The sequence below is a fragment of the Ceratotherium simum genome, chromosome 4 (assembly GCF_057802395.1).
Source record: "Ceratotherium simum simum isolate JZ-2026a chromosome 4, ASM5780239v1, whole genome shotgun sequence".
Lineage (NCBI taxonomy): Eukaryota > Metazoa > Chordata > Mammalia > Perissodactyla > Rhinocerotidae > Ceratotherium > Ceratotherium simum.
Genome location: NC_141903.1, coordinates 37524294 through 37545679, shown reverse-complemented (window position 1 = coordinate 37545679; position 21386 = coordinate 37524294). Strand labels below are relative to the sequence as shown.

General features: G+C 40.1%; 1 protein-coding gene across 1 annotated transcript; it reads right to left on the bottom strand.

Annotated features, from left to right (window-relative positions):
* Window positions 1-423: 423 nt before the first annotated feature.
* Window positions 424-16366, bottom strand: CDC23 (cell division cycle 23). Its single transcript, XM_087429746.1, has 16 exons — window positions 16182-16366; window positions 16021-16093; window positions 13927-14064; window positions 13013-13055; window positions 12388-12493; window positions 12150-12282; window positions 10423-10600; window positions 10240-10337; window positions 10004-10085; window positions 3889-4042; window positions 3649-3768; window positions 3260-3335; window positions 2874-2935; window positions 2095-2173; window positions 1898-2017; window positions 424-1696 (listed from the first exon to the last, which is right to left on the bottom strand). The coding sequence occupies exons 1-16, from the start codon at window positions 16340-16342 to the stop codon at window positions 1526-1528; spliced, it is 1794 nt and encodes a 597-aa protein (XP_087285872.1). The 5' UTR covers window positions 16343-16366; the 3' UTR covers window positions 424-1525.
* Window positions 16367-21386: the final 5020 nt, after the last annotated feature.

Below are 21386 nucleotides of genomic sequence, written 5' to 3'. Positions count from 1 at the left end.
TCATTAAAACAGAAATTATAAAAGGGGCAGAAAAACTGAAAATCAAATATCATTCAGGCCCAGGGAAACCTTGCACAGGAATGGCAGTGGAGACTGGTAACTAGTATACAGCTAACCTAAGAAAGCTTACCAAGAAACAAGTTCCAAGAACATTAGATATTCTAAACCTTCCTTAATATAAAATCAATTATCATACATTAGGAGGTGAATGGGTTAACAAACTTGTTCTGGAAACAAGAATAGTGGAAGGCTGGGCCCTGAGCTCAGAATAATCCATAGCATCTACTGCACAAATTCATTACAGTAGACATTTAGTCATAGCATATTACCTCCTACTGAATACACATGCACAGGCCTGAAAACCTCCAAGAGCACAGCAAGAATGATTCTTTGTCTAATCAGGTGAAGGCTGGAAAAAAACAATTACATCAAAAATATTTATTAAAACATACCAGCTTGAAGTGAGTTTATTCTTGCCTGTACAGTCACAAAACTTATCACTCCCAAATGTCCATGAAATTATCTGTAAAAAATCCTGTCTCCTTGCTTTACTTTAGTAGGGGTATAGCTAACTCTATAGACATCTTTTGCCCTCAGTAGGGCCTATCAGCAGTTCCATCCTCAGATTCTTTTTGCCCTTCTTTTATTCAACTCTATTAAGTTACTTCCAATTTGAAAGCTTCTAGCAGACTCCTCAAAACCATGTTTTGGGGGCCGGCCCGGTGGCGTAGTGGTTAAGTTCACACGTCAGCAGCTCGGGGTTCACCAGTTCGGATCCTGGGTGCAGACCTACTCACCGCTCATCAAGCCGTGCTGAGGCGGTGTCCCACATAGAAGAGCTACAACTCTACAACTATGATACACAACTATGTACGGGGGCTTTGGGGAGGAAAAAGAAGAAGATGGGCAACAGATGTTAGCACAGAGCCAATCTTCCTCAAAAAAAAAAAAAAAAAGTTTTGGAAGAATGTTTCCCTACAGTAAGAACAAATATATAGCTTCACTCCATTTAAACCTAATCTCTGACATCAGAATAGTCATGCTCAGCAAATCCAAGGAAGAAGTCATGTCTATCCAGTGCCCTGACCTTCCTAGGGTATCCAGTGCCCCTACTGCCAGCAGAATGTAGAGTGGTGGACTTTTCTCCCTACGTTGCCTCTCTAAAGAAATCTCTCACTCCCAGCAGCAGTAAACCTTTGTTCCTGTAGCCTTGCCTGTACTAAAGTGCAGTTAAAGGGATTTTTTTTTTTGAGAGGGGGGAAGTTCTGGGAAGAAGGCCAAGATTGGTAGCCACTCTGAACGGAAGAGAGAAGTGCTTCTAATTGGCAAAAGACAATGTCTGTTCCTGCCAGGATTCTTCTGTCAGTCTACCCTGAAGGTGATGCTGTAAACTGTCCCCAAGGAGCTGTTTCCATCTTTACAAGCAAAAAGAGCTAAGGTCCTTGGAAGAACAGGCGTGGCCATTCTTTACATGGAGGTAAGGCTTAATATGGGTCTGGCAATGTGCTGGCTTAAAAGTAGCCAACTATGGTGTGACTGAAGAAAGGTTGAGTGGAGAAACTCTGCGTGTGGGGGTGTTGTTAGCAGACAGTGAAGCAGGGAGGAAAAAGGGAGCAGGCATCTCAGCGGAGGGAGTCTCGCCTTGGTTCCGAAGCTGTAGGATTTGCCGGAGTAAGGCCTTACCTTCCTCCCGAGTCTGAAACAAAGTCAGGCAACTGTTTCAAAATATGTCCAAGGCTACTTTCAAAAACAGGTTCTAAAATACGGATATGTAAGTTCCACAGATCAAGGTAGCCTTTCCACTTACCTTCTTATCTACTTTCCACCCCCAGATCATGGTAAAGATCATATGTTTGAGCCTAAAATCCAAACCCTTTATTAAAGAACTGATACTCACATCATTGAATGCACAACACTTTTGGGCACAAGTTGAGGCTTCATCCCACAGCTTGCACTTAAAATAGTACTGGGCCAAATAGCGGAAAGCAGTGCTCTCCTCCAAATGTTCCACTATTTCCTAGATAGGGAAAGCAGGAATAACTGAGGTAATAAGAATAAGGTCAACAACCCTATTCTCATACTCGTGACACATACCCCACAGGAATAGATATCTTGGATATATTTGATGTAACATTGGGCAGCCTGTTCTGATTCAGTCAACTGTTCATGAAGCCTACAAAAGAAATTGGTCTTTAAGTACAAATCAGATCTCAAAGCAAACTAGTGATAAAAAGTAAAAGCACACAATTAAGACCAAAAAATGACAATATACAGACAAGTACAAATTTTGACACAAATGGCACACTGGGACTAGAATAGTATTAGTGCCCAGATGTGATGGTTACTTCATCAAAGCTTAGAATCACTACTCTACTAGTGATGGAGGGAGGGTCAGTAAATACTAGCTAGATAACACAACTTTGCAAAAATTCTCTGATAATACCTTGAATGAGATTAAAAAAAGATACCAAGCAATTCAGATTTTTTCTAAGAATCCAGAAAAGAACTGGCAGGAATGAAATTGCATTTAAGAACCTCTTTGCCTACTATTTGAGTTATTCCTTATTTCCCTGAGCCTTATCAGGAGATCAGTACTTAAAGTAGTTTTCCTAGACTGCTCTGATAAGAAAATTTCATTTCATTTCTTTCAATTCATTCTTGATCCTTTGCCTAATAGGAAAGCAATTCTCCCTTCAAAGAGAAGTGGCAGTCTCTTGAATCAAGATGGCTCAATTTCCAGACGAGTATTCATATACCCTGCTATTACCCCACACTCATGTAGGATGATGGATGGGAGGCTCTAGAGCATGCAGGAGTCACCATACCAGAGAAGCCAACAGATATATCAATAGCATTTCACTCCTTTCACTCACTTTGCCAGTTTCACCAGAGCCATTTTCTCCACATCTCCCACGGCGTAAGCTCTCCAATAACACTGTCAAAAAAATAAACTGGTCACTTTGACCACTGCCCCATGTGCTATGACTATCACATAAAGGCTCAGGTCCTACAAGCCTCCCAGAAGTTCAGACTTGCAGAATGCAGGCATTTTTACTACCTCTGATAGGTCCAGGCTATATACTGACATTCCCACTGATGATGTCAGCCCCGCTTTGCTTTTCAGACTATGTACATATAAATATTCAGACTTGCCTATGCAGTTAGATCAGAATGAAGGAAAATTAGCGCACAGATAGCCCAACCCTTCATCCAAACAGCAGATTTTCACTCAAATTCTCCAGGACCCAATTTCAGGTACCTTTTTGGCTTCCACTAGTTGATTGAGTTTCTCATAACATTCTCCTAAAGCAACCAGCATACGAGAATCATTCGGCCTGAGAGAGAGGAGGAATACGCAATCTGAGCAAAGACTTGATAGATATCTAAAGTCATCCCTTGAGGAGCCGCCACCACCACTATTTCAAATCTATGCAAGGGCTGGTCTTTAATCCAATGCTTCATATAATTATATTATTTTGTGTTCACAATTAAACCCATTAAAAAAATGACCAAATAGCATATGGCAAGTTTAAACTCAGATCTCTAAGAGTCAAAATTATTCACTGTGATTCTTCAGTAGGTATCAAAAGAGAAAGAAAAGTATCAATCCTTCCCACAACAAACACGTTGTCAAGTGGCCGGACTTACCGAAGCTGGTGAGCCCGTCTATAATAATAAAGGCAATAAAATGGCATCTTAAGGATTTCATAGGTCTGGCCAAGGCCATACCAAGCTCTGTAATCCCGCTTATTGACCTCAATGGCATGTCTAAGAAATGGAAGAGAGATGGTTAGGAGGGCAGAATCAAGGTTAGCAACTTGCAGGCTCAATAGAGCCTCCTAATATCACAGCAATCTGCTCCACCTCACACCTCAACTAGAAGCTCACCTATAAGCCTGAATAGCAGCAGATGTGTTCTTCATTTCCATATACTCATGTCCCATCAGCGTCCAGGCCCCAAGATACCGAGGATTCAATTTAAGGGCTCTCTGGAAATATAAAGCTGCTTTCTCATGCTGAGAACGCAAACTATAATAATTGCCTGATTGAAAAACGAAAAAAATATGAGTAACTAGAAAGGTAAAAATAAAAGTCCACTAAAACAGACAGTATTCCACAGAATGAGCATGAGACCATAACCCATTCCCCCAAAGTCATTGCAGAAAAGCCAAATTGTACGTAAGGGGAATATCATCATTCCCCTGGGAAATATACTTCATCTATCACATATTCTGGTTTAAAATAAAGTGTTCCCTAACACTGCAAGTTTTCTTCATTTTATTTCATCTGCATATAGCATTTGTACACATATTTTCTTAATAAAAGGTAGGAGAGTTCCAGAGTATGCTTTAAATTGGTGGTTTTCCAACTATATTCCTATGTTTCTAAAGAGGTGCCTCAAGGGTTAAAAAGGTAGAGCTCTGAGCTCCCCTCTGCCACAAGAATCAAAGCAGTTCTATTATCATTGGTCTTGAAGAGAGCAAGTGAAAGATATTAGGATTCTGTGAAAGATTTTATTTGAAGAAAGGGTATACAAGCCATAAGGTCTTATGTCAATTGGTAAATGGTTAAACAAAATGTGGTATATATCCAAATGATGGAATACTACTCAGAAATAAAAAGGAAAGAACTATTGATACACACTATAACATGGATGAACCTCAAAAACACCTAAGTGAAAGAAGCCAGACAATGAGACTAAACATTGCAAGATTCCATTTATATGAAATTTCCAGAAAAGGCAAAACTATAGAGATAGATGGCAGATCTGTGGCTACCGGGGGATGGGAGTAGAACTGACTGCAAATAGACCCAAAGGAACTTTTTGGGATGATGGAGTGTTCTAAACTGGATTATGGCTATGATTACACAACTGTATAAATTTATAAAAACTCATTGAACTATAAACTTAAAGTGGGTAAATTTTATGGTATGTAAATTATATTTCAATAAAGCTATTTTTTAAAAAAGAATGAATCACAGCTATACTAAGACTTAGAGGGATTTTTCACAAGATATTGTTGACAGAGAAAAAAATGCTGGGGCCAGCCCAGTGGTGCAGCAGTTAAGTTTACACATTCCGCTTCAGTAGCCCAGGTTCACCAGTTCGGATCCTGGGTGCAGACCTACTCACCGCTCATCAAGCCATGCTGAGGCGGAGTTCCACATAGAAGAACTAGAAGGACCTACAACTAGGATATACAACTATGTACTGGGGGCTTTGCAGAGAAAAAAAGAAAAAAAAAAGTAAAATGCAGAGAAATTTATATAACACAATCCTGTTTTTGTAAAGCAAACAGCCCAATAAACCCTGCATATGTGTATATATATTTTTGTGTGGTATGGAGCATGCTATCACAAGTATTTTAAAGGGGGAAGGGTGCAGGAAGCAAAAATACTCTGCACTTTAAAAATTCTCCTTTATGTATACAATGTATGGGCATAAATAAACTAGACAAAAAGATGGGTTTAGACGTATATATACTAACTTGCAGAGATCATGATATACTGTCAAGTGGAAAAAGCAAATTGCAGAGAAATTACATGATACAATTCCATTTTGGTAAAAAGTAACAAAACCTCCATACATGGTTTGTGGGTTTTTTTCAATCTGTCTAGATTCAGCTGTTAGTTTGACTTGGCAGAAATCATTTATAACAATTGTCTGCACCCTGTACCTGATCATTTAAGTTCAAATTCAAGTTCACGTTCACCTGGAAAAAAAGATGGAGGACTTTATGTCCTACACGAGGATATCTTCGCTTCTGCCACTGACTCAGACTCATAGACAGAAGAGTAGGCAGGCTCTAGGCAGACTGTCCAAAGGTTAACTTTTGCAATAGGAGAGAAGTGGGGTAGTGGTAGCAAGGGTACAAGCCCTAGCTACCAAAGGAGTCAGGATGACAAAGGAGATGTCAAGGAAGTCAGAACAGGCAAGTTCTGGGCAAAGATGAAGTAGATGAGATTTTCTGATCAGCTGGAACAGTTAAAATGTGCTGAATGATTACAATGTGCTGGGGAACTTACATTGTTATAAGTGCTTTGTATGTATTAATTTATTTAATCCTCACAACTATATGAGAGAAAGTTCTACTGTTATTATCCACTTATGATAAGGAAACTACAGCACAGAGAGGTTAGGTCCAAGGTCACACAGCTAGTTAGAGCAGAACCAAGATTTAAACTTGGGCAGTCTGGTTTCAGAGTCCAAATCTTAACTATCTATACTGTAGTATAGGCTGTTTTATATATATACATATATATATATATGTATATATATAAAAATTATAAATGCTGCCTCTCAGAGATTGGGACTCCAGAAAAGATGCAGAAGGAAACAATCAATTCACATCAAGATGTAAAAGCAGAAGCAAGGACTAAACAAGTAGGAGATTCCTGCCATCACTCTACTCCTAAGTTGTTTCATTCTTCTCAGGTCCTCAGTTTCTTTTTTTCTCTCCATCCTTCTTTGTCCTTTCACTTCAGCTATAATGTAAAAGCTGAAGTATTATTTTTTGTCATATCTAATGTTTCTTATTCTTAATTTTTAAGGTAGGTGGGCTGAATTCAACAAACATTTATTGACCATATGTCAGGAACTTTGCTGGGCATTACAGATATACTGAGAAAAAAGGTTAATTAAGGAGTTCACCTCAAACGATTATTTAAAAAAAAAAACTGGTAAATTATTACTTTCATATGTCTAACTCCTTTGATTCTAATTGGCTTTAAAAAAAGAACTGTTCATTATCTCCCCTACTTCTATTTCCTTTCTTCATGTAAAGGGCACTGTTATCAATCTGGTTACCCCAGTCACCAATTTCTGTTTGTTCTACTTCCTAAATAAGTCCAATTGCCTCTCTCCATTCCTTCTGCCAATACCTCAGCTTAGGGTCTCACCATCCCTTGTCTGGTTTACTACAAAAGCCTCCTAGCTGGTCTCCCTGCCTCTAGTCTTGCCCTTTCTCTAATCCTCCCCACACATTGTCCCCAGTCATCATTTGAAAATGAAAATCTGAAAACTTTCATCACTCTCTGGTTTAAAATCCTTTATTTACTTTTTTCTTTTTTTGTGAGGAAGATCAGCCCTGAGCTAACATCTGCCAATGCTCCTCTTTTTGCTGAGGAAGACTGGCCCTGGGCTAACATCCTGCCCATCTTCCTCCACTTTATATGGCCTGACAAGCGGTGCGTCGGTGTGCGCCCAGGATCTGAACCGGCGAACCCCGGGCCGCCACAGCAGAGCGCACACACTTAACTGCTTGCGCCACCAGGCCAGCCCTAAAATCCTTTAGAAGACTCCTACTGCCTTAAGAATAAATCCAAACTTTTAGCAAGGCATAAAAGGCTCTTCAAGATCTGGCCTCTTTTTGTACATTCCCACCTCCCACACCATGCTTCAGAACACTGAACTATTTCAAGCACAATGTCTATTTCACACTTCAATGCATCGGCAATGCCATTCCCAAGTCAATCCTTCTCCTTCCTTATTCAACTCTTTCACTCCTGCCCATCCTTGAAGCGTCACCTTCTCAAGAAGCCTTCCCTAATCTCTGACTGGATTAGATGCCTTTCCTATGTACTCTCTTAGCATGCTATGTTTACCTCAATCATCACACTCAACCCACTGTTATTATAGTTGTTTTCTTATTGGTCTTCCTCAATAGGCAATTAGGGTAGGTCCTGCAATACAAAGCACAGTGCCTGGCATTCAGAAGATGCTCAAAAGATGTTTTCTGCATAAATGGGAGTTCCACCCTCACCTTAACGGACTTTATACTTTATTCATAATGCTCTGATATTGAAGACCGTTTGTTCCTAAACTTACCTATGTCCTCACTGGACTTATTATGTTTTTTAAAAGCTTATTTCCCATACCAGACTACAACTTCCTCAAGGGCTGGAAATATTTATTAAATGATTGATGAATTGAAGTTCTGTTTATTAACAACATCCTGACCTAGGAAGGTACGAATGTATGATCTCAATGCAGTGTCACCAAAAACCCAGGAAGGGTATCTCCCTCCTAGGGAACCTAGGCCTTCAGTCACAACCAACCAAGCTTACTTTTATCCAGGAGTAACCATTCATCTGTCTAGGCCAACTGATTATCAGGTCACACTAGTGTGACCAAGTACATAGGGCCATGGTTCTCAAACAGGGATAATTCTGACTCCAAGAAGTTATTTGGCAGTATCCGCACATTTGTGGTTGTTACAACCAGGGGAGGGAGCTACTGGCATCTAGTTGGTAGAGGCTAGGGATACCGCTAACACCCTACAATACACAGGACAGCCTCACAAAAAAAATAGCAGCCCAAAATGTCAATAGTGCCAAAATTGAGACTCCCTGATACAGAGAAACAGGAACTCTCATCTCTTTTCATAGGACTGGACATTCTTACAAACTTTTCAGCAATATTAAAGTTTAAAATATATACACTTGGGCCAGCCCCGTGGCTTAGCGGTTAAGTGCTCACGCTCCGCTGCTGGCGGCCCGGGTTCGATCCCGGGCATGCACCAATGCACCGCTTCTCCAGCCATGCTGAGGCTGCGTCCCACATACAGCAACTAGAAGGATGTGCAGCTATGACATACAACTATCTACTGGGACTTCGGGGGAAAAAAAATAAATAAATAAAATTAAAATATATGCACTTTTTTTTTTTTTTTTTTTTTGGTGAGGAAGATCAGCCCTGAGCTAACATCCATGCCAATCCTCCTCTTTTTGCTGAGGAAGACCGGCCCTGAGCTAATATCTATTGCCAATCCTCCTCCTTTTTTTCCCTCTTTCTCCCCAAAGCCCCAGTGGATAGGTGTATGTCATAGCTGCACATCCTTCTAGTTGCTGTATGTGGGATGCCACCTCAGCATGGCCGGACAAGCGGTGCGTCGGTGTGTGCCCAGGATCCGAACCCGGACCGCCAGTACCAGAGCACGCGCGCTTAACCGCTAGGCCATGGGGACGGCCCCTAAAATATACACACTTCTGACCCAGCCTTTCATTGCTAAGAACTTATTACACAGACCGAGTTGTATAAACATGCAAAAATAAATATACACATACAATGACGTTTCCTAAAGCAAATTTTATATTAACAAACATTGGCCACAACTTATATAATAGAAAATGATTAAATAAAAATGATGGCACGTCTTTATAATAAAATATTAAGTAGGCATCGAAAATAATACAAATCTAGGGGCCAGCCTGGTGGCATAGTGGTTTAAGTTCACATACTCCGCTTTGGTGGCCCGGGCTTCACAGGTTCGGATCCCAGGCGTGGACCTGCGCACCACTTACCAGGCCATACTGTGGTGGCACGCCATATAAAGCAGAGAAAGATGGGCATGGATGTTAGCCCAGGGCCAGTCTTCCTTAGCAAAAAGAGGAAGATTGGCAACGGATATCAGCTCAGGGCTAATGTTCCTCACCAAAAAAATAATAATACAAATCTAGATGTACTAACATGAAGAGATGGAAAAAATATATTGTTGTGTTTTTATTTATTTATTTATTTGTTTGTTTGTTCCCCCAAAGCCCCAGTAGATAGTTGTATGTCATAGCTGCACATCCTTCTAGTTGTTGCATGTGGGACATGGCCTCAGCATGGCCGGAGAAGCGGTGCATCGGTGCGTGTCCGGGATCCGAACCCCGGCCGCCAGCAGCGGAGCGCACGCACTCAACCGCTAAGCCATGGGGCCTGCCCAAAAATACATTGTTAAGTTAAAGAAAAGGAAGTTACAAAGCAGTGTGTATAATGATGTTGTTTTTACAAGCAAACTGCACACACACACATGCACACACCCACATATTTTTAGTATTTACACAGAAAAATATTCTGGAGCCACGTTCACCAACCTTGGGGGTGGAATTACAGTGAGCTTTTTACATTCTACTACATATAATTTTGTTACCTTTGACAATTTTCTATTGTTATTTTTACATTTGTATTACTTACAATAAAGATAAATCTTAAAAGAAAAAAGGCAGTGGCTCTTACCAATTACACAGCATGTTTCTACACGATATTTATCAATTTCACAGAGGTTGTGAGCCAGATAACTCAACTCAGATTTCATGCTCTGGAAGAAGCAAAAAAGATGATTTAAGATGATTTAAGCATGAAAAACAAACTCCCTCAATTATTTTTCTTGTAGCTAATGCTACTGGGTGACAATACAAACCCGGAGATTAAAGCACAAAAGAGTTTAAGCCCAAGCAAAAGAAGCAGCTCACCCTGACATAAAGAAGGTTGGAGAATGTGTCCATATTTTCAATCCTGTAAGGGTCTTGTTTCCTTAGCTCATTAAAAATAGAGAGGGCTTTGTCAATATCTGCAGAAAGAAGATACAGAGTTCAGAAAACAACAAAGTGCCACTTTCAGGGTTTGATGCTATTTCATCGTCCTTATTCACTCACCTCTGATATTGTGATAGGCAACTGCAATTTGGGAAACAATATATGAGCTCTTAGAGAAGCCCACATCAATGAGATTCTGATACTTTTGCAGCGCCTCCTCTATCAACTGCAACTCTGTGTATATATGAGCCAGAAAAAACTCTTTCATCCAGGTGTCTGGCAAAGACAGGAACTTCAGCTGGCAGCAGGAGAGAGAGGGACACACTTAATATACTTCTACCTCTCTCCCAAATGAACATCAAGGAACTATCTTTATTGTCTAAAGGAGTTTATCACCAAAATTTTATTAAAGCACCTAATAATGAACAAAAGGCAGTTCAACTAAGTGAATAAGAATTATAAGCACAATAGGGAGGAAAGGCCTAGTTGGGGAAGGCTTCAAAGAAAACAAAGGATTTGAGGTGTCTCGGAGGATGGGTAGACTTGAATAGAAAAAAGGGAGAGGAAGAGAAAAAAGACAACATTCTAGGCAGGAGCAACAACATAAATAGAGGAAAAACAGTCACAATGAATGTGGGTGAATACGGTGAGGAAACTAGCTTAGTTTGAGGAGAGGCTATGTTCTGGGAAACAGTGGAAAAATAAGACTGAACTGGTAGGGTGGGTCCTATGGTGCAACAGAAAATGGGATACAATAGGAAACCACTGCAATTTTTGGCAAGAGAATGATATGACGACATGGGTGTTTTAAGAATAAGTTTGGAAACAATATGCAGGATGGCTTGGAAATGAGAGTGTAAAAATGAGAAAGCTAGATAGGAAGTATCTATTACTTATAGGTAATCCAAATTTGAGATGATAACCAAGACAAACAAAGGAAAGGAAAGGAAAGGAAACCAAGAGAAAAAGATGCACACAAGAAAGAAACCACAGCAATGTCTGAGGACTGACCAGATAAAGGGAGATAAGAGAAAGGGAAGAGATAAATATGACTCTGAGGCATCAACACTGGGTGTCTTAATGAGAGTCTATCTAGTTGGGAGGAAGAGAATTTGGTAGGCAAGATGAGAAACTTGGTTTTGTATATTTTGAGATCAGAGAAAAACAAACTTTCAACGAAAGTCTAGTAGGCAGTCAGAGATAGGAGAATACAAGTAAACCAAGATTAAGATTTCAGACACAGACTTAGCAATATGTATCACTATTGGAGGAAATCAACCAGCCTGTCGTTCTTTAGTCAACAAAAGTATGTTGTTGTTTCCATTAACTATTGAAGAACAGCAAAACAAACTCTATAGACAATATCCTCCAATAACGACTAATAAAATGATTGCAGTTTATAAAGCAATTTCACATACATCATTTCACTAATTAACAAGTCTCTAAATCTTTACAGAGTCTTATGACAGCTCAGAAGAGACCTTAAAAATGTTTTTAAGATAATCCTTAATATCAGAGAAACCATTCCTATGGCATCTTTGGAATTCGGAGAGAATAACAGCATTTAGTCTATAAAACAAGTTACAGTAAAACCTGAATGTGAAAACATGAATATGTAAAGATATTCTAATACAACTGGATGCAAATCCAACAGCAACTACCAAACAAGAGCCAAACATTACTCTTCAAAAGAAGATCTAAAACCCAACAGTGAAAGAGACTAGAGAAGGAGCAAAGAGGTAGCCATAATGAAAGGTTTAGCAAAACTCTTTCTCCCCCCACCCCATTATTACAGAATTATGTAAGACTGGAGCAGAAGGTTTTTCACATAGCTCATTTCAATTTACCATCTCTTTGTCTGTAATCAAGTTACAGAGTTCTAGCCAGGCTCCCCAATGCAAAGGCAAAACATGAGTAGCCTCCACAAACACATCTATGGCCTCTTTGACCAAGTCCAGTTTTCGAAGCACCACACCATACCTAGGAAAGAAGGAAACAACCACAGGAAAAGTTAATGCTTTATAACACTTTCTTTCTACTCAGGAGAATATGTTATAGAAAGTTCCAAATTACTTTAACACTTACAGATAAAGGCCAAATCCATCAAGCTCCCGAGCCTGGTGTTTTTTGCTGAGCTCCACTCTCAATTCTCTAAGAGCCTCATTTTTTACTTGTCCTTTCTCCAGGGGGCCTAGGAAAGAAACAAAGTCTCTTATCTAAGGGAAGACAGCTGGTCTTCATTTCATAGACCTACACATTCCCTTTGGCGTCAACCAAAGTTACACCCGGAACTTCCAGCAAACATCCACAAGTGGACAATGGTATCTTACACAATCCATTTATTTTATTCCAGAAACTGCAACTGATAACTGGTCTGCACTCATATTTTGTTACACCCACCTGCATGTTTTTAAAAATTTGAATTAGTTATCAACGTTTAAAAATCAGAAGCCTCAACTAAAAATCTAAATTTCCAGTTTTGCAGGCAACAAGGGAGGGCCCAGGGAAGAAAGCCCTGACAACACCAGGCCCATATTCCACAAGGCAGCTCTCAGCAGGAGCTGAGTGATAACCAGCTACTTATGCTCTCCAATCTGCACAAGTCCTCCTCAGTCTACTCCACACATTTATATTACTTGCCTGGCTCCTGGAGGCATTTGAGTTCCCAACCCCTGCTTTAGTTCAAAAGCTAAAAGAAAGAAATTCATACCTAGGCTATCAACTGTTTCATCGTCCTTCTTCTTTTCTCCAGACTGTAAGAGAAAATCAACAAATACATCTTTTTCCAGTTTATTCTGAAACTTGTTCTAAAACTAGCAGCCTGATTCTACCTAAAGGGCCCAAGTCCAACCAAAATGGCATCTACTATTAGTCACTAATTTTAAACAACTATTCAGGGACTCTCACAGGCCAAATCTGGAATAATTTGAGCCCCAAAATAATTAAGTACAGTAATGAATTATAAACAATTAAAAATATAGGAATCTTTGAGTCCATATTGATACTAGATAAATAAATAAATGGAGAAGGGGAAAGAAGGCTCTTGCTTAGAGTAGAATGCCAAGTAATGAGTAGTAAACATGGAGAGGGTGCTGGAGTGGAAAATCATCATTTTGCAACATCATAGTAAAGAATATTTCAGGCAAGAATTAACAATGGATTTCTTGACTAATGGATATTTAGGTTCTCGACATTTTTTGGCTATTACAAAAAATACTTCAATGAACAGTCCTGTACATATATCATTGTGCACATATTAAAGTATTTCTATTGGATAAATTAAGTTCCTTAAAGTAAAACTTTTCGGTCATAGTATTTTAAATTGACATAATCTGCCAAAATTGACCTTCAAAATAGCTGTATGAACTTTTACTCCTAAAACAGGGGGTCTACTACCCCACACCTTTGTCAATAATAAATATTATCAATATTTTTAATATTTTCTTTCACAGTGTCATTTTTTTACTTTATCTATGATATCTTCTTTACTATTGTTAAGTATTTATAAAGTATATTCACCAAGCAGGCTATTGCTAAGCTATTTAAAAGATTAAACTTTTTCCACTTGGTTCTAAATATGCGTGCTTCATTGAAGGTAGAATGACATCTTAAAATGGCCCTCACCAGATATCTAGAATACATGTACAGGAAATAGGCTTTCTTGCTATTGCAGCCATGCAGGAAATGTGCTGCCCGATCATATTCTTTAACGTCAAAGTAGGCCTTAGCCAGGGTGTAAGCATCCATATCCTGGGCATCCTCCTAAAAAAGAGACAAGTTTATCTAAGCAGTTGGGAACAGGACAACAAAAGTTCAAATCCAAGAAGCATATTCATTAATTTCAAGATGTAAGAAAAAATAATTATTTTCCTTCTCCCAAAAACCAAATAGATATATAAAAATAACATATTTTTTAATAAATATATTTTAATATATAATTTTATATATTTATTTTATTATGTAATAAGGTCAAAGAACTTTTTTTCAAAATAAAAAATTGAGGAAAAAAATAAAAATTTAAAAAACTAAACCAACACACTCAGAAGCTTGTATTATTTCTGCAAATGTAGTGAGAACTTATACAGGCTGTAGTGTTAGGGACCTAGATTCCTAGGACTCCTTGATTTCCTGGTTTCATGACATCAGTGGGGAAGTTACTTAGCTTTTCTGAGTATTCACTTCTTCATCTGTAAAATGGAGCCAGTAATACACATTTGAAATGAGGAAAAAGTGAAAAAGTTATGGAAAATGTCTGGCATTAATGTCTGACATTTCATTCCTTCTCCAGGCTTTTCAATTCTTACATAAATGCAACATACTATGCAATCACTTATACTTGAAAAAAGTTTTAACATGTTAGTATCGCAAAAAGTACAGAACACAGCTAAACTCTCTATGTAAAAAAATGAAATGATGCACATTTAAGTTAAAAACACAAATCCAGGGCCAGCCCAATGGTGTAGCGGTTAAGTTTGCACACTCCACTTCCGTGGGCCGGGGTTCACAGGTTCGGATCCCCGTTGAGAACAGACACACCGCCTGTCAAGCCATGCTGTGGCAGCATCCCATATAAAGTAGAGGAGGATGGGCGCGGATGTTAGCTCTAGGGCTAATCTTTCTCACACACACACACAAAAAAAATACAAATCCCCAAATTCTAGGGATAAGTTAATTAAAACTTTAATAATTTCATTCTCCTGACCCTTCTTGCCCCAAATATTACCAGCACAAAACTGGAACCAAAACATATTCAGTGTTTTCTTCATTGAGTCAACATGTCCTAAATGTGGCCATTCAGCTTAGGATTCTGTGTGGCCCTTTTCACATCCACTCACCATTTGCTTATTTCTTCCCCTGCCCCTTCCCACTTGCATTATACCTTTTGGAGTAAGAAATATTGTTTTTAAGTGGTGGAGGGGGGAATCAAGAAATGGCATCTTCAGGAAATACAAAATGAATTACAACGAAAATCATGCAAACTACACAGACTATGTAAACATATGTACCATATAGATTATACATGAAATATATTCATATCTCATTTAATTCTCTCAATATCCACATAAAGTAAATACTATTATCTGCATTTCACAGATGAGGAAACTAGCTCAGGTTAAGTAAGTTGCAAAAAGTCACCAGTGTGGGGCCGGCGCCGTGGCTTAGCCGTTAAGTGCGCGCGCTCCCCTGCTGGCAGCCCTGGGTTCGGATCCCAGGCGCGGACCAAGGCACCGCTTCTCCGGCCTGTGCAACTATGACATACAACTATCTACTGGGGCTTTGGGGGAAAATAAATAAATAAAATTTAAAAGATCAGAACAGAATTAAAAAAAAAAAAGTCACCAGTGTGGTTGAGATTTGAACCCAAAGCTGTCTGAATCCAAAGTCAGTTTCGCACTGTTGTAAAAACCTTTGATTCTTCTCATCGTTATGAACATTGTCTAGGTTGGGCTACAAAACCTAAAAGACGAAATCTTAAGCAAGGAGACGAAATCTTAAGCAAGGATTGTTTACAAATTCTCTCCAGCTTAAGCAAGAGCACCACCAAATCTTCCAAAGCTGAAGAAAACCACACGGATAAAATCGCTTAAAACACCCAGCTCCTTAAATGCTTGAATTCCCTCTACAAACATTTCTCACTAAGCGCTTAGCCTGCTCCCTTCCAGTGACAGGGCACTGAGTACTCCAGGTGACGGGGAGTGCTCGCTGTGAAGTCCTTACCTCTGTAACAGGTGGCGGCGGCTGCAGCTCGGCCAGAGGCAACGGCGGGAGGGAGAAGGCCAACTCCGCGGACCTGGAACACCCACACAAACTGAATCAGCTCCACAAGCCCCCCAAGGCCAAGGATCCGAGCCCCGTCTCTTCCGACCCCGACACCTCACCATTTGCTACTGTGCAGTAGGCCTCGCTCCCGGGTAAGGCCCGCAATAAGCAGCAGCTGCTTTTTAATTTCTCGCAAATTTGAGAAATCGCCGCTCGTTGACAGGACTGGCACCACAGCAGCAGTCACAGCCACCGGCACTACAGAAGTGCTCGCAGCCATTTTCCTGGCTCGGCCACTCCAGCCAATCACCAGCGATAATACTAGCTGTTCTTTGCCCTAAAAAAGTCTGCTTGTTATTGGCGGGCTCTGGTTCCGGAAAACCAATCAGAGATCTTACTTCTCGTAACGTCTCCAAGAGGTCGGGAAAGAAGAGACAACCACATCCCGATTGGCCAAGGGCTACTGGGGCGGGAAAGTTAGAACCAGAAATGAGAGAGGCAAAAAAAAAGCTACGATCTTTGGGCGGGGCGGAGAGGAACGAGTGACTGGGAAAGGTGGAGTGGGAAGCTGGGGGTCGGGGTAGGGGCAAGAAAAGGTGCAGAAGGGAGAGTGCCCTGCACCTTAGGGGTGATGTGTTTGGATGAAAGATAGAAAGAGTGTAGTTCGTCGGCAGATTCTGTGCCTCTGGACGGCAAAGTGATGTACCTATCTAGCAAAGATGCCCGGTATTCTCTAGATTTATCCCTCAAGTAGGAAGATGCATGGCCACTGGTGGAGAATCCTTCCTCTTTATCCAACTTCTTTCTTACCTCAGGGGGGGAAGCTAGCTAACATTTATTAAAGGCTTACCCTGTGACAGGTTCTGGACATTTACGAGTGTAACCTGGTTTAACCCTTAAAACAGCTCTATGATATTCATATCATCCCAATTTTACAGATAAGAAAACGGAAGCTCAGAGAGATTCCGTCACTCTACCAAGAAGACAGTCTAAATTATAACCCAGTTCTGACTACAAAGCCCAGCATTCTTAAACATTACATGAACATTTTCAACTTTTTTTGTTTTTAACCCTTTCATAGTAATATATGATTTTACCAACTCCCTTGGGAACTTTTTGAACCATTTTATCATTCTTGGGGTGTTATATAGAAGTGATTTTAGGTAAAGCATATTGTTTTAGATTAATATATATTATTAAAAGTTGTATTATAAAGTCAACTTTATTGCACCATAATATATAGTATGTAAAGGCAAAATTCTACTTTTTTCTTATTTCACAACTGATGCACACTTTATATTTGTTCTAAATTTATAATTTAAGAAAAAAAGCATGGGCCGGCCCCGTGGCTTAGCGGTTAAGTGCGTGCGCTCTGCTGCCGGCGGCCCGGGTTCGGATCCTGGGTGCGCACCGAGGCACCACCCCTCCAGCCATGCTGAGGCCGCGTCCCACATACAGCAACTAGAAGGATGTGCAGCTATGACAGACAACTATGTACTGGGGCTTTGGGGGAAAAATAAATAAATAAAATCTTTAAAAAAAAAAAAAAAAAAAAAAGAAAAAAAGCATGATGTGTTAGCAAATACAAAAATTACATTATATCATACCCATGAATATATGTATTGAATATAAACTGAATAAATACTGACACAGAACAAAAAGTAACTGTTTATGGTATTATATGTTGTCAAATAATGCTTTTTAGGACTTGTTTAGAATTCTTACATTTTGCCCTTGAAAATATCAAATTGTTTATGATTGTATATAATTTTGTAATTTTTATGTTTTGGTGTTTGTTTGTTTTGTGAGGAAGATTAGCCCTGAGCTAACATCTGATGTCAATCCTCCTCTTTTTTCTGAAGAAGATTGGCCCTGGGCTAACATCCGTGCCCATCTGCCTCTAGTTTATATGGGACGCCACTACGGCATGGCTTGACAAGCGGTGCATCAGTGCATGCCAGGGATCTGAAGCTGCGAATCCTGGGCCGCCAAAGTGGAGCACGCCCACTTAACCGCTATGCCACCGGGCCAGCAGCTATGTTTTTCTTTATGTAATGTTACATAACATTTATTCCTCCACCATTCCCCCCCACTCCCTGTTATTACATGGACTTTGTACCTTTCTACTTTATAACACATTTTTTCTATTACAAAAATAACGTATGGTCAATGCAGAAAACTGGAAGAATAGAGTAATTATAAAGAAAAATAAATATACCACTACACCCCTATTAGAATGGCGGAAACCCAGAACACTGACAACACCAAATGCTGACAAGGCTGTGGAGCAACAAGAACTCTCATTCCTTGCTGGTGGGAATGCAAAATATACAACCACTTTGGAAGACAGTTTGGCAGTTTCTTACAAAACTAGACATATGCTTACCATGTGTTCCATCAATCGCACTCTTTGGTATTCACCCAAGGGAGCTGAAAATTTATATGTACACAAAAACCTACACACGGGGGCCAGCCCGGTGGCGCAAGCGGTTAAGCGCGTGTGCTCCGCTGCCACGGCGGGGTTCTCCGGTTCAGATCATGGGCGCGCACTGATGCACCGCATATTAAGCCATGCTGTGGCGGTGTCCCGTATAAAGTAGAGGAAGATGGGCACGGATGTTAGCCCAGGGCCAGTCTTCCTCAGCAAAAAAGAGGAGGATTGGTATCGGATGTAAGCTCAGGGCTGGTCTTCCTCACACACACACAAAAAAACAAACCTACACACAGATGTTTATAGCAGCTTTCTTCATAGTTGCCAAAACTTGGAAACAATCAAAATGTCCTTTGGTAGGTGAATGGATAAATAAACTGATACATCCAGACAATGGAATATTATTCAGCACTAAAAAGAAATGAGCTATCAAGCCATGAAAAGACATAGAGGAAACTTCAATGCATTTTACTAAGTGAAAAGCCAATCTGAAAAGGCTACACATTGTATGATTCCAACTATATGACATTCTGGAAAAGACAAAACTATGGGAATAGTAAAAAGATCAGTGGTTGCTGGGGTTAGGGGGAGGGTGTGATGAATAGGCAGAGCACAGAGGATTTTTAGGACAGTGAAAAGACTCTGTACGATACTATAATGGTAGATACATGTCATTATACATTTGTCCCAACCCATGTACAACACCAAGATTGAATCCCAATGTAAACTATAGATTTCGGGGGTGATAATGATGTGTCAATGTATGTTCACCAATTGTAATAAATGTACCACTCTGGTGGGGGATGTTGATAATGGGGAAGCTATGCATGTGAGGGGAAGGGAGTATATGAGAAATTTCTGTATCTTCTGCTCAATTTTGCTGTGAACCTAAGTCTGTGCTAAAAAAATAAAATGTGTTAAATAAATAAATGAATAAATAAATAGAACAGGGGCCGGCCCCATGGCTTAGTGGTTAAGTGCGCGCGCTCCACTACTGGCGGCCTGGGTTCGGATCCCGGGCGTGCAGCGACATTCGGCTTCTCTGGCCATGCTGAGGCCGCATCCCACATACAGCAACTAGAAGGATGTGCAACTATGACGTACAACTATCTACTGGGGCTTTGGGGGAAAAAAAAGGAGGAGGATTGGCAATAGATGTTAGCTCAGAGCTGGTCTTCCTCAGCGAAAAAAAGAGGAGGATTAGCATGGATGTTAGCTCAGGGCTGATATTCCTCACAAAAAATAAATAAATAAATAAATAAATAGAACATTACCAGATAACTCCCACCCAAAGGAAATCACAGGTTTCTGTATTTTTTCATTCATCAGTGTACATAGCTTCATACTGTCTTGTTGCACACATTTGTCACTTTGTAATTCACTATAAGCATTTTCCCACATTAATAAATATTCTAGGGCCTATCCCGTGGCTTAGCGGTTAAGTGTGCACGCTCCGCTGCTGGTGCGCACCTACGCACCGCTTCTCCAGCCATGCTGAGGCCACATCCCACATACAGCAACTAGAAGGATGGGCAACTATGACATACAACTATCTACTGGGGCTTTGGGGGAAAAAATAAATAAATAAATAAAATTTAAAAATAAATAAATAAATAAATATTCTAGGGGGCCGGCCCCGTGGCTTAGCGGTCAAGCGCCGTGCTCCGCTACTGGCGGCCCAGGTTCGGATCCCGGGCGCACACCGACACACGGCTTCTCCAGCCATGCTGAGGTCGCATCCTACCTACAGCAAGTAGAAGGATTTGCAACTATGACGTACAACTATCTACTGGGGCTTTGGGGAAAAAAAGGAGGAGGATTGGCAACAGATGTTAGCTCAGAGCCGGTCTTCCTCAGCAAAAAGCGGAGGATTAGCATGGATGTTAGCTCAGGGCTGATCTTCCTCACAAAAAGAAAAAAAAATTCTACATCTTATCCTTAAAGCTTGCCTGGTAATCCATTATATGGCTGTACCATAAATATACATAACCAGTCCCTTGTGTTGAACATATTGAACATGAATTATAATCATAATTTTCATAACCATAATTTGTGTGTGTGTGTGTGAGAAAGATTAGCCCTGAGCTAACGTCCATGCCAATCCTCCTCTTTTTGCTGAGGAAGACTGGCCCTGGGCTAACATCCGTGGCCATCTTCCTCCACTTTTTATATGGGACGCCACCACAGCATGGCCCAACATGCAGTGCGTTGGTGTGCGCCCGGGATCCCAACCCAGGCCGCCAGCAGCGGAGCGCATGCACTTAACTGCTACGCCAGAGGGCTGGCCCCCATAACCATAATTTTTAAAGCTATATAATACTCAACTGAATAGAAACAGTATCTTTTAGTTTTTAATTTTCTCGTCACATATTTATATAATTACTGACTTATTCTAAATTATGGTATATTGAGCATCTTTGTGCACAAAGAGTTTTTTCTTTGATACTTAGGATTATCTCCACAAGATAGATTCCTTGAAATAATGGTGGAGTTTTTTGGGGTTTTTTTTCATTCTGAAGCATCAATTTTATTGAATGATTTGGAGGAAAAAGTACTTATGTATGAAGATACACATACATTCTTGATTAGAATGCAAAATTCAAATGACTTTAAAATAATAGCTTTATTGAGATGTAATTCATGTACCATAAGGTTCACCCTTTTAATACGTACAATTCAGTGGTTTTAGTATATTTATATAGTTGTGCAACCATCATGACTATTTAATTCCGGAATATTTTCATCTCTCCAAAAAGACACCCCATACCCATTAGCAGTCGCTTCCCATTCTCCCCTCCCCCCAGACCCTGGCTATATTTTCTCCTTGTAACATTGCTTTCTGAAGCCCCAGAGATTTCTTGATGTGTTAGATAAGAATTTTTATTAGATAAAT

Coding starts and splice junctions, on each gene's coding strand:
- CDC23 (XM_087429746.1), bottom strand. CDS start 16,342: ATGGCTGCGAGCACTTCTGTAGTGCCGGTGGCTGTGACTGCTGCTGTG. Junction 16,094..16,181: donor CTACTGCACAGTAGCAAATG/GTGAGGTGTCGG, acceptor TGGGTGTTCCAG/GTCCGCGGAGTTGGCCTTCT. Junction 14,065..16,020: donor CGCCGCCACCTGTTACAGAG/GTAAGGACTTCA, acceptor TCTCTTTTTTAG/GAGGATGCCCAGGATATGGA.